Here is a 15,256-nt window from a genome sequence, read left to right on the forward strand (position 1 = left end):
ACTTTTGATTAATTGAATTGTAGTGATTTACTTTACAGAAAGTTGGTTTGGACGCAAAAATTTGTGTTAATGCTTGCCTTTTGAGGAGGAACTTTGTATCCCCCCTGATAATGCTATCCCATATTGTTTCTGTGAGAAGCTTCTAGAAATGCACAAAATCTCGGAGGAGCAACTTTCACTACAGGATCAGGTGTTTGTTGGATGGACATCTTTGCATGGAGCACAAAAACTTAACATACTTGTCACTAACCATTTTTTTTAAACCCTACTAACTAGCCGATTTTTTTATTAGATTCTACAAGATATACTCTCTTGTGTTAATTTGGAAAAAAAATGAAAACAAATGGCGGGGTTTGCACGGTTCCCTCCCCTGTGGATGAGTAAAAAATAGAAACGAACATTAGATTACTTGCCGATAAAACATGCGTAAAAGACGCATTTCTGATACTCATTCTGTTCCAAAATAGATAACTCAACTTTGTACTATATGTTTGACAAGAGAAGACAAAAACTAGCCTGTGGGCACATAATTTGTGTCTGTTGCAGCGTGATGGTCAGGCTGATCCTCACCGCCACCTTGTTGATGGGCGTTGCTTTGTCACTACTGTGTCGTGCGTCCGTATTTATACGTATCGGATTCTACTTGGCCCTTCTTCCCATCAAAAAAATAAACTCATGTATTGTACTTGTACTAGAGTTGTGTCAATTAATTTAGATCGGAGGGAGATAAAAAGGCAACCCAGTGCAGTCCATTCCCCCTCTTTTGAGAAAAAAATGCAAAAATAAACCCAAAAACAGATGCAGCGAGTATGCATTTCAGTCTCTCAAAAAAAGAATAGCAATTAAACCAAAGCGTTGAATATGCAGTTCTCTGAGAATCTTTCAGAACCTCTACCGTGTTGTTTGCTAGTCGCTCTCTGACAACTCATATAGAAGCGCTCTCTGAAAACACATTTTTAGCAACCCTGAACATATAAGCAAACGGTGTCTTATTTTGAACAACAGACCTGTATATATATATATATATATATATATATATATATATATATATATATATATATATAAGCAACCCAATACACATACAAGCACTCTACAGTTTTAGTACCCTAGAACATGTAAGCAACGGTGTCTTATTTCAAATACAGTCCTGTAAAAAGAGCATGACACATAAACACAACGGTGTATTCGCGTTGTAATTCATTCATTGTTGATTGTTTCAGTTGCCTTTTGGTACAGTATCCACATGACTTTCAAATACAGTCCTGTAAAAAAACGCTGAAGAAAAATAGCACTTCCATCATGAACGATGTGACTCATTAGGACAGCTAAAAATCCAAGTTGGCAGCTGTACTTCCACCCTTTCATGTCTCGCAATGCTTACTTTTTATTTAGAGCCTGAGCACTTTCTACAAGAGTATTTCTAGCAGAATATGAATCAAGATGCAAGAAGCTTCAGACCGATAGCAGCCAATGCAGTCCTGCAGGATCATCAGGTAAGCGTTCTATTTCTCAAACTCTGATCCATGTGCATGTAAGTAGAACTTAACAAGTTGCCCAAGGTTTGGGCGCCTTCTATGTAGACGGTTCTTCTTCCTTGTGACATGTTGATATGCAGTTCCTTGTGAGATGCAATTGTATTTTGATCCAGAATATCAACACTGCAACCACAAATAAAAATAATTTAGGGAAACATGCCTCCTCTACATATCCTTTTCATGCACATCATGATGCGGTTCATGTGTCAGAATAATCATATAAAGAATAATACTCCTACATAACAACAAATACTTGTTTACTCTTCAGTTATACAATACTCCTACATAACAACAAATGCTTGTTTACTCTTCAGTTATACACACATATAACACTAGAAAAGTAATAATTGGTATCCTATAAATACATTGATTTCCACCCACCCATTAATGATTGCAATCATTTAACATGGATGCTCAAATATCAGGTCATGGCGCGGTAAACAACTTGTATATGAACAAATGAACAACTAGTCAGCTCATGCCTTTGCAGCTAATTACTACCATGACAAATAAAGGTGAGCTGTGCTACCCAAATAAAGGTCCCAAAACTGGATGATGTGGAACTCAACGACAGCAAAGAGCAAGGATCAATGATCTAACCATACTAGTTGTGGAGAGAGCTGTGTGTCATGGATGTAAGTGATGGATGGATCCTAGCCGTTTTCAGTGATCGTGAAACACTTCTTCCTTCTGAATGTTCCTCACCAAGTGGCCATCTTGGACGCAAGTCATACTGCAGCAGACAACTGATCAGGGAGGATACTAGCAGAACAACCAGAACAAAACCTGTAAGTTCTGCATCAGATCTTAAATACTCAGTGCGAGACACTTATCAGTACAAGACAAGGGCCTGATTCAGAAGTGCCTACGATTCCAATGAAGGAAACAAGAAAGCCGGGTGCTCATACCCTATATTAAATGACCAAACTTCAACAATCATGCCAAATTCAATTATCTGTTTTTCTAAGAGCTAGTTTGTCAACGCTATTCAAAGTCCCAAACCAAGTATAAGAATTTGACATATTTAACTCTTCAACCTTTGATGATGATGGAATCACCATTGATTTTATATTTACATTCTTCATTGACATACCAAATCTTTTTTATCCAAGTAACTATTTAGCTTTAAAAAGGAGCTGATCATACATCTGAATTAACAAAACAACCAAATAATAATATTTAAAAACTCAGGGCTTACAATGAAAAACAAAATAATGCAACTATAAATAAATACATAATGGAGCTCCCTATAGTGGAATTTAATCAGTTACTTTGTGCATTTATTTTTTAAGTTACCTTAACTCATCCATTATGCAGTTGATTTTATCAACTGTGATTACTGCTTGGTTAGGTTACCTGCATATCATCAGGCTCATCAGCGGGAGGTGGATCTTCAAATCTACCGGCAACAAAGTGCTCGATTCCAGTCCAAGCAATCATGACACCTATGCATATAAAGGAACATAGCATATTTTACTAGTTAAAAAAAGATATCTGATAGTTTATCACAGTTATGGGAATAACTGCAAAGTTGGCAGAAATGGTCAGGATAAGTCATTCACATGCTTCAAAATAAAAAGGGAATACAGCCTAGGGTATAGACTGAGAAACAAAGAACTGTGCTGAGTTTCATCAAAGTTGATTTTGAATATTATATGCTTTTACTGACAGTGTGATTGAATATTAATATTTACAGCTCATAACAATAAACTCATTACCATTGTCAGTACAAAGACTTGGGGGAGGGGATACGAGCTGTAGACCATTCTTCTCAGCAATATGATTCAAGCGGGTCCTAACATACTGGTTAGAAGCAACACCACCTGAAACAACCTTTAATAATTGAATCGATTAACCACTGGATGAATTAAGAAAAGTGACTGAATTTAACAGCAACAAGATATCTGCATTACAAAGTTTTTAATTGAAGGTTTCATCTTCAATGCCCATTCAACTGCTCGCTGGCATCTATCCTCCAAATGTAGAACAGCAATCCGCTGCACAAGTTAAAATTATCAGAAACTTATCAGAGTCCTCCTGGACAACGAGTACAATATCCATGATACTAAACCTGAAAAGAGGCAGCAATGTTCGCCCTTAGTTGTCTGTCTTCTTCTGTTGCAGAAGAAATGGGGATATCATCTGTGCACCTACAATGGTGTAAAAATGGCAACACAGTTAATTAATAATCACAGCATAGCGACTCACCGACCCTGATTGCAAATTTTTCCTTCACCGATAATTAGTTAAATACAGTAAGGCATCTTGTACCCTCACTCATTTCAAACAAACTGATATATTTGGTTACTTAGCCTACTTCGTCTGTAGTCCCGTTGGAAATGTTCAGTTTATCAGGGCATAATTTATTCAACAAATTAAGGTGTCAAATTGTCACTGCTTGAAAGATGTAAGATGATTCCCATGAAAAAAACATTCTATGATGTTTTAAGCATCAGTTGCATCACTCTTCCCACCAGTACCGTTCTTGTGATTTGGTTCACAAGAATGCTACCACATCTGTATGGCATTATTCATACGAAAGGATTTCCAAATTCCAATAATATGTAAACCTTGCTTAGCAAACATTTCCACCGCAGATCATTGTACATTGTGTACTTTGTATGAATGTTCTCTAAAAAATGAACTTTGTGTGTTTGACATTGGATTACTAAATGGGTAGGCTCTCCAGTACAAGTTTCAAGTTACAACCCCTACTACATTAAACAAACAAAAAATGGGAGTAAATAAGAATACATGTATACTATTTTTTTGCAGGGGAATACATGTATACTATTGAGAGTTCCAAATGAAGTTGCGTTTGAAAACCTGAGGTGTAGCATAAAAAAATAATAAATTTCAAGGATAAATAAATAAGGAACAAACAGCATGCCAAATGGCAAAATGCAAGGTTGTATGGAAGACAGCAACAGGTGTGTTCATCTTATCTGTTATGACCGGCCAGGTCTATGGCCGCAGGAGGCCCAACAGGCAGGCTTAGGCCCGCAAGTTATCTTAGTTTTATTTTCAGATTATGGTTATATATACGAGCTGTAAGACTATTTTGAGAATTAAGCAATAAGACTATTCTATTGCCAGGCTCCCAGAGGAGCCGGAACCCTAACCCTAGCCGCCTCCTTCCTGCGCCGCCGCCGCCCCAACCGCAAGGACGGCGCCTCGCCGCCGGCCGCCGCGCTCCAGCCCTCGCCCAACTCCCTCCTTCCCCTACACCCTACGCCCTAGGCAGGGCAGAACCCTAACTCCTAACACCTTGGTATCAGGTACCCGGATTTCGACCATGTCTTCCCCGCCAATCCCACCACCGCCGCCGCCGATCCCCCACGCCTCCCCCACCGCCGCTGCCGCCGATTCCTCCACCACCGCCGCCACATCGCCGGGTACTACGGCCTCCCTATCAGCGCCGCTCTCCTCCGCCCCCGACACCACGCCGGGCCAGGCCAGCTGCACCTTCCCATCCAGCAACCATCGCCGCCGCCTTCCCCAGCGCTGCCGCAATTCACACCGGAGGCTATGGCCGGCGTGCTCAATGACCTCGTCGTGGCGGTCCAGGGCATCCGCCTCTACTTGGCCAGCCCGTATGGACCGCCTCCACCGCTGCATCAGGCCGCGGCCGCGGGACAGCAGGCGCTGCCGTGGTACTCAGTACCGGCGGCCCTCACCGGCGGCTTCCCGCCCCGGCGGCTTCGACGCTGCCTTGGCCGCAGTGGCCGACGCCGTTCTCGGCGCCAACCGCGCCCCCCGCCACCGTCCAAGGACCACAGTGGCCGACCTGGACCCCGCCGTCCGCGCCACCCTCCACCGCGCCGTTCCTTCCGGCGGCCACGGTGCCAGTTCCACCACCGCCACCGCCCAACCCTGGCTCGGGCGGGTCCTCACCGAGCGGCCTTCCGATCCAGGAGGTCCGCTTCCCTTCGTCACCATCGCCGCTTCCCGACTGGCTCCACGGGCCGCCGTCGGCTCCCACGGAGGCCCGGCCGCCGTCAGGGGTCCAGGGGCAGCCCGAGGCGTCGGGCGTCACAGGGCACTACGCCGGGCCTTCCACCCTGGACCAGGCGCCGTCATCCGCCCTCCGTACCGCCGAGGCAGTGGGCCCGGGCGCGCCACACCAGCAACCGCCCCGGTTCGCAAAAATCGACTTCGCCACGTACGACGGTTCGGACGACCCTCTTAACTGGCTCAACCAATGTGACCAATTCTTCCGTGGACAGCGCACGCCCGCGTCCGAGTGCACGTGGCTGGCTTCCTACCATCTCCGCGGGGCCGTCCAGACATGGTACTACGCCCTCGAGCAGGACGAGGGCGGCATGCCACCGTGGGATCGCTTCCGCGAGCTATGTCTTCTTCGATTCGGACCACCGGTACGCGGGAGCCGCTTGGCCGAGTTGGGCCGCCTACCGTTCACCTCCACGGTGCAGGATTTCGCCGACCGCTTCCAGGCTCTAGCGTGCCACGCCCCGGGTGTGACAGCCTTACAGCGGGCGGAGCTCTTCGTCGGCGGCCTTCCCGACCACATCCGCGTGGACGTCGAGATGAAGGGACCACAAGACCTTCAGACGGCCATGTACTATGCGCGGGCGTTCGAGCAGCGTGCCCAGGCCTTGACGTCGACGCGGCCATCCGCGCCACGTGGGGGCCGTCCACCTTCCCGGCCGCCTCCGGCAGCGCCGGCGTCCTCTACCACCGCCCCGGCCGCTACCCCGGCCCCGACGCGGCCGTTCCGGCGCCTCACTCAGGCGGAGCAGCTGGAACGCAGGCGCTTGGGCCTGTGCTTCAACTGCGATGCGCCCTATGCGCCGGGCCATGTTTGCCCGCGCCTCTTCTACCTGGAGACGACGGACGAGACCGAGGATGACACCCCGGAGGCTGACCTCAGCGCCCCGACTCTTGCGGAGCCCGCAGCGGCACCCGCACCGGCCCCGGCTACCGCCCTCGTGGTGTCCCTTCACGCGCTGGCCGGCATCCGTGATGAACGGACGATGCTTTTACCGGTCATGATCCATGGCGAGCGCCTGGTGGCCCTCCTGGACACAGGTTCCACGCATAATTTCCTGCCGGAGGCCACCATGCGGCGTCTTGCGCTCCAGCCGACCGGAGGGGAGCAGTTGCGGGTCACTGTCGCTAATGGCGACCGTCTACGCTGCCACGGGCTCGCCCGCGACGTGCCCATCACTATCGGCGACGAGCACTTCACCATCACCTGCGCCGGCATCGATTTGGGCTGTTTCGACTTCATCCTCGGCGTCGACTTCTTGCGCACGTTGGGTCCTATTCTTTGGGACTTCGACGCGCTGACGATGACCTTCTGGCGTTTGGGTCGTCGCATTCGGTGGGAGGGCATTAGGGGGGCCGCACCCGCACCCCCTCTTCAGCTGGCCGCGACAACCACGGAGGCCGAGCATCCGCTCTTGGACGGGCTCCTGCAGCAGCACCTGGATCTCTTTGAGGAGCCACAGGGTCTGCCACCGGCCCGGATCTATGACCACCGTATTCACCTCCTTCCGGGATCGGCCCCTGTGGCCGTACGGCCTTACCGGTATCCACAGCTGCAGAAGGACGAGTTGGAGCGGCAGTGTGCACTCATGCTTGCCGCCGGCATCATCCGCATCTCCACGTCCCCGTTTACAGCACCGGTCCTCGTCGTAAGTCGGACGGCACGTGGCGTTTCTGCATCGACTACCGCGCCCTTAATGCTCTCACATTGAAGGACAAGTTACCTATTCCGGTTGTCGATGAGCTTCTCGACGAGCTACACGGGGCGCGCTTCTTCACCAAGCTGGACCTCCGGTCGGGGTATCATCAGGTGCACATGCATCCAGACGACATTGCCAAGACGGCGTTTCGGACTCATCACGGCCACTTCGAGTTCTTGGTGATGCCCTTTGGCCTCTCCAACGCCCCGGCGACATTTCAGGCCTTGATGAACGATGTCCTCCGGCCCTACTTACGTCGGTTTGTGCTCGTTTTCTTTGATGACATTCTTATCTACAACGCCTCTTGGGCAGAGCACCTCCAGCATGTGGCCATCGTCTTCAACGAGCTTCGGGCGCATCATCTTCATCTTAAGCGCTCGAAGTGCTCGTTCGGGACACCTTCGATCGCTTACCTCGGCCATGTCATCTCGGCCGAGGGAATGGCCATGGACGCCGACAAGGTGGCGGCCGTCGCCGCCTGGCCGATCCCGCAGTCTCCGCGGGCTCTTCACGGGTTCCTTGGCCTCGCGGGGTACTACCGGAAGTTCATCCGGGAATTTGGCCTCATCGCGGCCCCGCTCACGCGTCTCCTCCGTCGCGACGCCTTCTCTTGGGATGCGGAGGCCACTTCAGCATTCGAGGCCCTCAAGGGGGCCCTCACGACGGGACCCGTACTGCAGATGCCGGATTTTGGCCTTCCCTTCACCGTCGACTGCGACGCTTCCGGTGCGGGGTTCGGTGCGGTCCTCCACCAGGGCGAGGGACCCCTCGCTTTCTTCAGCCGCCCCTTTGCCGCACGCCATCTCAAGTTGGCGGCATATGAGCGTGAGCTCATTGGGTTGGTGCAGGCAGTACGCCATTGGCGGCCCTATCTTTGGGGTCGCTCTTTCCAGATCCGCACGGACCATTACAGCCTCAAGTTCATGTTGGATCAGAGGCTCTCGACGGTGCCCCAGCACCAATGGATCAGTAAACTCTTTGGCTTTGACTTCACCGTCGAGTACCGGCCGGGTCGCCTTAACACCGTCGCCGACGCCCTGTCTCGGCGTGACGCCGATGTGGACGACGGTGCGGCGGAGGGGGCGGCCTTCTGCATCATCACCGGGCCCTCCTTCGCCCTCTACGCCGACATCCGCCGGGCGACCGCGGCCGCGGCCGACTCCCTCCTCCTGCAGCAGCAGCTGGCGGCGGGAGAGCTGGAGGAGCCGTGGCGCCTCGCCGATGGCCTGCTTCTCCATGGGCGCCGGGTCTTCATTCCGGTGCACGACGATCTTCGCCAGCAGGTGCTGCGCCTCGCTCACTCGGCGGGCCATGAGGGAGTGCAGAAGACGCTCCATCGTCTCCGCGCCGACTTCTACATTCCCGGTGATCGTGCCCTGGTCCGTGACTGGGTACGGTCGTGTGTGACGTGCCAGCGCAACAAGTCGGAGACTCTACGGCCGGCTGGCATGCTTCAGCCCTTGGAGGTCCCATCTCAGGTTTGGGCGAACATCTCCATGGACTTCATCGAGGGCCTCCCCGAGGTGGGCGGCAAGTCCGTCATTCTCACGGTGGTCGACCGCTTCTCCAAGTATGCTCATTTCATCGCGCTTGGCCATCCATATTCAGCGGCATCTGTCGCACGGGCCTTCTTCGATGGCATTGTCCGCCTCCACGGGTTCCCTTCTTCGATCGTCAGTGATCGGGACCCCGTGTTCACGGGATACGTGTAGCGTGACCTTTTCCGGCTGGCGGGCGTGAAGCTACGCCTGAGCACCGCCTTCCACCCTCAGACGGACGGCCAGTCTGAGATCGTTAACAAGGTGATTGCCATGTATTTGCGTTGTGTTACAGGTGATCGCCTGCGCGCATGGGTGGACTGGCTGTCGTGGGCGGAGTACTGCTACAACACCTCTTATCACTCCGCCCTCCGTGCTACGCCCTTTGAGGTGGTGTATGGCCGGCCGCCCCCGCCGATCCTTCCGGTTGATCCGGCCTCGGCACGGACCTAGGTAGCCGGGGCTCTTCTGAGGAGCCGTGATGAGATGCTCGCGGAGGTCCAGCAACGACTCCTGCAGGCCCAGCAGTTGGCCAAACGTTACTATGATGGCCACCATCGCGAGGTGGAGTACGCGGTGGGTGATTGGGTCTGGCTGCGTCTACTTCACCGCTCTACGCAGTCCTTGGACCCACGCGCGAGGAAGAAGCTCGGTCCTCGCTATGCCGGTCCCTTTGCGATCCTGGAACGCATTGGGAAAGTGGCTTACCGTCTGCAGCTTCCGACAGGCGTGCGGATCCATGATGTCTTCCATGTCGGGCTGCTCAAGCCATTCCGCGGCACCGCCGGCGCTCCCACCGATCATGGACGGGCGTCTCCTTCCTGAGCCAGAGAAGGCATTGAAGGCTCAGCTGCGCCGAGGCTCCTGGTATGTGTTGATCCGGTGGACTGGACTACCAGAGGAGGACGCTACTTGGGAGCAGCGCGAGGAGTTCCACCAGCACTACCCCGACTTTCAGCTCGAGGACGAGCTGTTTGCGCAGGCGGGGAGAGATGTTATGACCGGCCAGGTCTATGGCCGCAGGAGGCCCAACAGGCAGGCTTAGGCCCGCAAGTTATCTTAGTTTTATTTTCAGATTATGGTTATATATACGAGCTGTAAGACTATTTTGAGAATTAAGCAATAAGACTATTCTATTGCCAGGCTCCCAGAGGAGCCGGAACCCTAACGCTAGCCGCCTCCTTCCTGCGCCGCCGCCGCCCCAACCGCAAGGACGGCGCCTCACCGCCGGCCGCCGCGCTCCAGCCCTCGCCCAACTCCCTCCTTCCCCTACACCCTACGCCCTAGGCAGGGCAGAACCCTAGCTCCTAACATTATCATGAAGATGATGAAACAAATGGTGCAACTAAAGGGAATGACAAAGTCATACAGATTTCTGGATTCAATAGCCAATCGAACTTGAGTCTTCAGACCAGCATAAGAGAAATTGCAATCTTTCTGTTGTCGCATCGGAACCTAGAGGTGTACAAAAAAGGGCAAGTAACATGTCAAATTGAACTAAGATTAAGGGCAAGCAAACACAATTACTGTGAAATTACACCTGCAAACTTACTGTGAAATTAATAGAATTTGGATCACCTTCTAGGGCAAGCTCCTCAAGAGCATGACCACCACCTTTCCGTATATCAAGACCCAGCCATCTTGCTGACTTGTCATATGCCTCACCAATTGCATCATCTATTGTAGTTCCCAGTTGAACATACTCACCAAGGTTCTGAGCGAGAACAAGAAGATTGTGTCCTCCTGTACATACTAACTACTTAGCGCAACGTCATAAAAAAAAGCAAACACAATTATTCCAGTGTCAGTATTAAAACTAGCATGTCTGCTAGATTAAGACATCTCTTCATGAACTTAGGCTGATGCGGTTTTGCATTAAATTATTTTGAATAAAAAATATAAAAATTTAGTGGATCGAAACTTCAATTTGTATGAGTGAAAATATTAGTCACAGTTCAATCATTGCAATAAGGCATAACATAATGGCTGGCTTTGGACTCCGACAGGCAGGAAAAGAATGACTGCGTATCTTCTATGGCATTATTGCTATCGTAATTTACAACTGCAAGCTTCTCTGGAATAAGAAAATTAAGCTAGATCATGGTATAGAATACTGAGACATGGTACTGTAATTAGCATATACCTGAAATTAGAAGAGCTAAAAATGGGTAATCAAGGTCCTTGTTCACTAGCCTGACAAGGATCAAACCACATTAATCTATAATTCAGTAATGCAATATCATTAGAAGTATGGCAGACACGCGTGCTGCTTTTTTTATATGTTTACAGAGTGAGGCCTTTGTCACAAATATGAAACATGTTTACCATATTTGAAGTAATTAAACTACGAATTTTCACATCATAAGTTCACAACAAGGCATGCTGGAAACAGATATGATACTGAGAAATAGCTTGTAGACAGTAGACGTAAATACTTTCCTACTCAAAGTCAAATTGTAGCTATAGAGTAGAATTTAGTTCAATCTTTGGAGGTTGTATCATTATAAAATAGTTCAATTTTCAGTTGTCGCAGCTTGTGCTAGACTTAGTTCAATGTCTCGATAAGTTCGCAGCTATTTTAAGGGGAAAACATAATGTAGGACCTACAAGGAGTTTGTAAGCATAGCTCAGATGACTAGGTTCCTTGTGGTGGAACCTGCCCACCCAGGTTCAAGTCCTAGACTTGACACGGGTGGTTGCATTTTCCTGGATTTATTCCAGGCTTTCCGGCAACAGTGTCTGTGGCGATTTCGTCAATCTCAAGATTTGCCTGCTTGGTTTCTCGGAGGTGCTCATAGGGGTAGGTCGGTAGGGTGTCCGTGCGTGCGTTCATAGGGGTGACTGCATGCATGTATGTGAGCGTCTGCATCTGTACTGTGCTTCTAAAAAAAGTAGCTGTAAAAGAAAATCCACACAAATAAACACTTTTGGAATCTGGTTTTTCAAGTTACATGAAAACACATTGTGTCCTCGAACCAAAAAAAAATTCCTATATAACTTATTCTATGTGATGTTGAACTCATCAAACAAATTGTGTGTCACTTAAAAATATGTCAGAAGTTAAATGTTTACCTGGAAACTAAAGCATGTGCCTCCATATGGTGAACTCCAACAATAGGCAAGCCAAATACTTTTGCTATTTTCCGAGCTTTGTGAACACCAACTGCAATTTAGAGAGGTAATTACACTCCCATACAAAAAAACAGAAAAAAGATTAACATACTTGCAAGCTTTAACCGAAGTCTTGCAGTCACATAAACAATAGAACAAATAGAAAATGGTTTCTCTCCAGCTTCAAGAGTGTCCCAAATAAATCAAAAGATACAGTGATCTACTTGGCATGGTTCTATAAAAATAAAAAATAAAAACATGACCAATTCTTATTGAGTGGGTAAGTAGACTGCATATGTTATAATGAAGAAGTCAATTTTTCATCCGTCAACTCTATATAGGGTAAGTTTGGTCCCTCGAGTATTCAAAATCGTCCCGAATCCGCCCCGCTTGCCCCACTGAATGCTGTTTTGATCATGATTTGGCGCTGTTTCACAGAAGTGGTACCACAAAAGATCGTGTGTGAGTGTGTGTGTGTGTGTGGGGATTATGACGGGAGGGGGGAAATCAAATATTGAAGTTCTTTTCGAAAGGTCAGCCAACAAAAATAAAAAACAGGAAAAATAGATTACCTATTTTAATATTATTTCAGAAGTCAGGAAAACAGACTATTCAGTTACCAAAAAATCTGAGAATTTTAAGGATGGCAAAAAATATAGAAAAAGAAATGCTTTTAAAAAAACCAAACCTAGGGGCTTTCCAGTATCTATGGACGTTACACATTTTTTCAATTTCTAAAATATTTAATTTAATTAACTTTTAGGAACATTTCCCTTTCTATTTTATTTTTTTGCTAGCTGCGCTGTCATGTGTGTGAAACCGCAGCCAAGTCACTGTCAAAAACCACTTTCAGTGTCGCAAGGGATCGAATCTAGACGGTTTTGACATATTTGAGGGACAAACTTATCAAGTACAGACTACAGAGTTGACGGACCAAATTTAGAATTTACAAAGTTGACAGACTAAAAATGTATACCTTCTTCCTATCTAATATGCCAGTTCAATAAACAACAACAAAACAACAACAACAAAGCCTTTAGTCCCAAACAAGTTGGGCTAGGCTAGTGGTGAAACCCATAAGATCTCGCAACCAACTCATGGCTCTGGCACATGGATAGCAAAACAGTTCTAATATGATTGTGTCTGCATGTAAGAAGGAATTACTAAAAAAGCTAAAGGGCCGACAGGCTAGTGATAAAAATGCACTACACCTAAAACAGTTTTGCTTAAGTACCACAAAGAAAGAAAATGAAGATCACATGTGACAGATTAAACTTAAGTCAGCCCTTGAACTGATAGTGTGATACATATAAAACATGGAAGCAGCAAAAATTGGCTTTCGAGTTGTGATACTCGCACACACACCACCATCATCCATCCTAGAAATCTGGCACATCCCAGGTCATATGACAACATTTGACACAAAATGGTCACTTCAAGAAAGTCAACACTAAATTATCCAAAACAGTTCTTTAAGTGAATGGCAAGATTCTTTGATTAACTTTAACTCGCTCGGACCACTGTCACCATGCCTAAAACCTAACTGATAAAAGTATCCGATGTGCAAACTTACAAGTTAAGTTTCTTTTTTTGCGAGGATAAAAGTTGAATTTGGTAACTGACGAACAGACATTTCCTTATTTTAGTAGCATGCGATGGAAAACATCAGTAATTCATATTTATTTTAAGCAAGTCAGAATAGCAAAAACAGGAACCTCTAAGGCATAGACTAAGCCCTGGTCCAATGGTCACGGCCACAGCAGAAAGATCAGTCTCTGACACATTTGCGTCATCGAGTGCTTTCTGAACAACCTGCAAGACAAGGACATATAAGACAGTTAACACAAACATCTTAGACTTAAGGTCATCCATCTTCTTAAAGGAAGACAAAACCTGATCAATAGCAAGCGCATGAGCTTCTTCGGCCATCTTAGGAGCGACACCGCCCCATTTCACAAGCAAATCTGACTTCCAAACACACAACAGTACGATCAGCAACATGTAAAGGATACAAATGTTTGCCAAAAGTTCTTGATCTCAATAGAATTAGACATGGAACATCTGGAGAGAATGTGAACTGAAAAGCAAATCCTTACTTGGGAAGCAATCGCTTGGCTAAGGATCTCCCCATCGCCTCTAACCTGCAAACAACCAAGCATCATAGAGACATGCCGTAAGCATAAAACCTGGAAGGTTCGACCACAAATAGAAGTGACTGGACAGAAATGGGACAGCAAATGAGCAATGCATACCACGGCAGCAGCAGTGTCATCACAGCTGGTCTCAATGCCAAGCATGAGGAGGTCCCGGCGCGCAGGGATACCCGCGGAGGCCATGGTGACGAGGGAGTGGTAAGTAGGAGGGGTTGATGGGGAAGAAGCTGAGGCGGGGAGGCTGCGGAAAAGCGGATGGTGAGAGCGGAAGGGTTTTGGTGGGGTTCGGAGGAGGAAGGCGACGGCACGTGAAACTGGCGGCAATAAGGTCGGGAGAAGGGTGGACGCCATTTTTCCAGGCGCCGTTCCAGCAGATGACCAAGCAGCCTCAGCTGGGAACACAATCAAATGGATGAACCATGCTCACTGTCCATGCACATAGCAAATATTCCTCACAATCCATACACATACAGAATAGAAGAATATATCATGCTCACTGTCAAACGATCAAAGAATAGAACCAAACAACAGCAATGGAGTTCCTGTGTGCTTGTTATACCTCTGCTTTTTGAGGGAGAGAAACGGGGCTGCTGTGCTTGTTATCTTGGCCGGCTAGGTGCTCCCAGGAGAATCGCTCGGTGCTAGCTGAAGAGAGAAAGAGAGGGTGGGGGTCAGAGCCGGCGCAGAGAAGTACAGAGGAGAGCCCCACTCCACGCCCAGTGTCGAGAACTGAAATTCCGATCCAATGGCAACCCCCGGCCATAGCATAAGCCACCTCACCCCCGCGCCGGAGTTCGCCGCCGTCTGCCTCATTCACGGGCTGCCCGTCGCCGTCCCGGACCTAACCCTCGCCGCACCGGCCTTCCGCCTCGCCATCTGCCAGTTCGCCTCCCGGCTCCCGCGCACCACCCATCCCTCACCGTCCACTGACTGTCTCACTCCCCTCCCGCCCACGACCATCCCCTCGACGCGCGCCACCGTCGCTCACCTATCGCGACCCGCCGGCCGGCCGCCGTACCATAGAGATAGAGAAGGGATTACAGAGGGGGAGAGAGAGAGGGGAGAGTGGCTGCACCTCGACGCGCGCCGCCGCTGCCTTCTCTGCCGCGGGTGAGGATTGGGTAGCTCTCTGTTCCTGTGGGGACGGTGAGAAAAGAAAAGAAAAACGTTTCGCACCTCGGGAGGTGACTGGCCCGGGCGAGCTCGGCCGT

At 48.8% G+C, this 15,256-nt stretch overlaps 1 protein-coding gene across 6 annotated transcripts; it reads right to left on the bottom strand.

Moving 5' to 3' along the window:
- Nucleotides 1-1,168: 1,168 nt before the first annotated feature.
- LOC125537213 (probable tRNA N6-adenosine threonylcarbamoyltransferase, mitochondrial) lies at nucleotides 1,169-15,256 on the bottom strand. Of its 6 annotated transcripts, none has more exons than XM_048700516.1 (16): nucleotides 15,121-15,256; nucleotides 14,605-14,690; nucleotides 14,145-14,437; nucleotides 13,989-14,033; nucleotides 13,786-13,860; nucleotides 13,608-13,704; nucleotides 11,854-11,944; nucleotides 10,925-10,974; nucleotides 10,334-10,524; nucleotides 10,151-10,236; nucleotides 3,607-3,685; nucleotides 3,449-3,532; nucleotides 3,254-3,368; nucleotides 2,892-2,980; nucleotides 2,136-2,268; nucleotides 1,169-1,658 (listed from the first exon to the last, which is right to left on the bottom strand). In XM_048700516.1, the coding sequence occupies exons 3-15, from the start codon at nucleotides 14,394-14,396 to the stop codon at nucleotides 2,140-2,142; spliced, it is 1,383 nt and encodes a 460-aa protein (XP_048556473.1). In that variant the 5' UTR covers nucleotides 14,397-14,437; nucleotides 14,605-14,690; nucleotides 15,121-15,256; the 3' UTR covers nucleotides 1,169-1,658; nucleotides 2,136-2,139. The 6 variants fall into 6 exon arrangements, with proteins under 6 accessions (XP_048556473.1, XP_048556471.1, XP_048556474.1 ...); XM_048700514.1 differs by having other exon boundaries at nucleotides 14,145-14,471; XM_048700517.1 differs by lacking the exon at nucleotides 15,121-15,256 and adding an exon at nucleotides 14,826-14,981.

This window comes from Triticum urartu, chromosome 2, assembly GCF_003073215.2.
Source record: "Triticum urartu cultivar G1812 chromosome 2, Tu2.1, whole genome shotgun sequence".
NCBI classification, from domain to species: domain Eukaryota; kingdom Viridiplantae; phylum Streptophyta; class Magnoliopsida; order Poales; family Poaceae; genus Triticum; species Triticum urartu.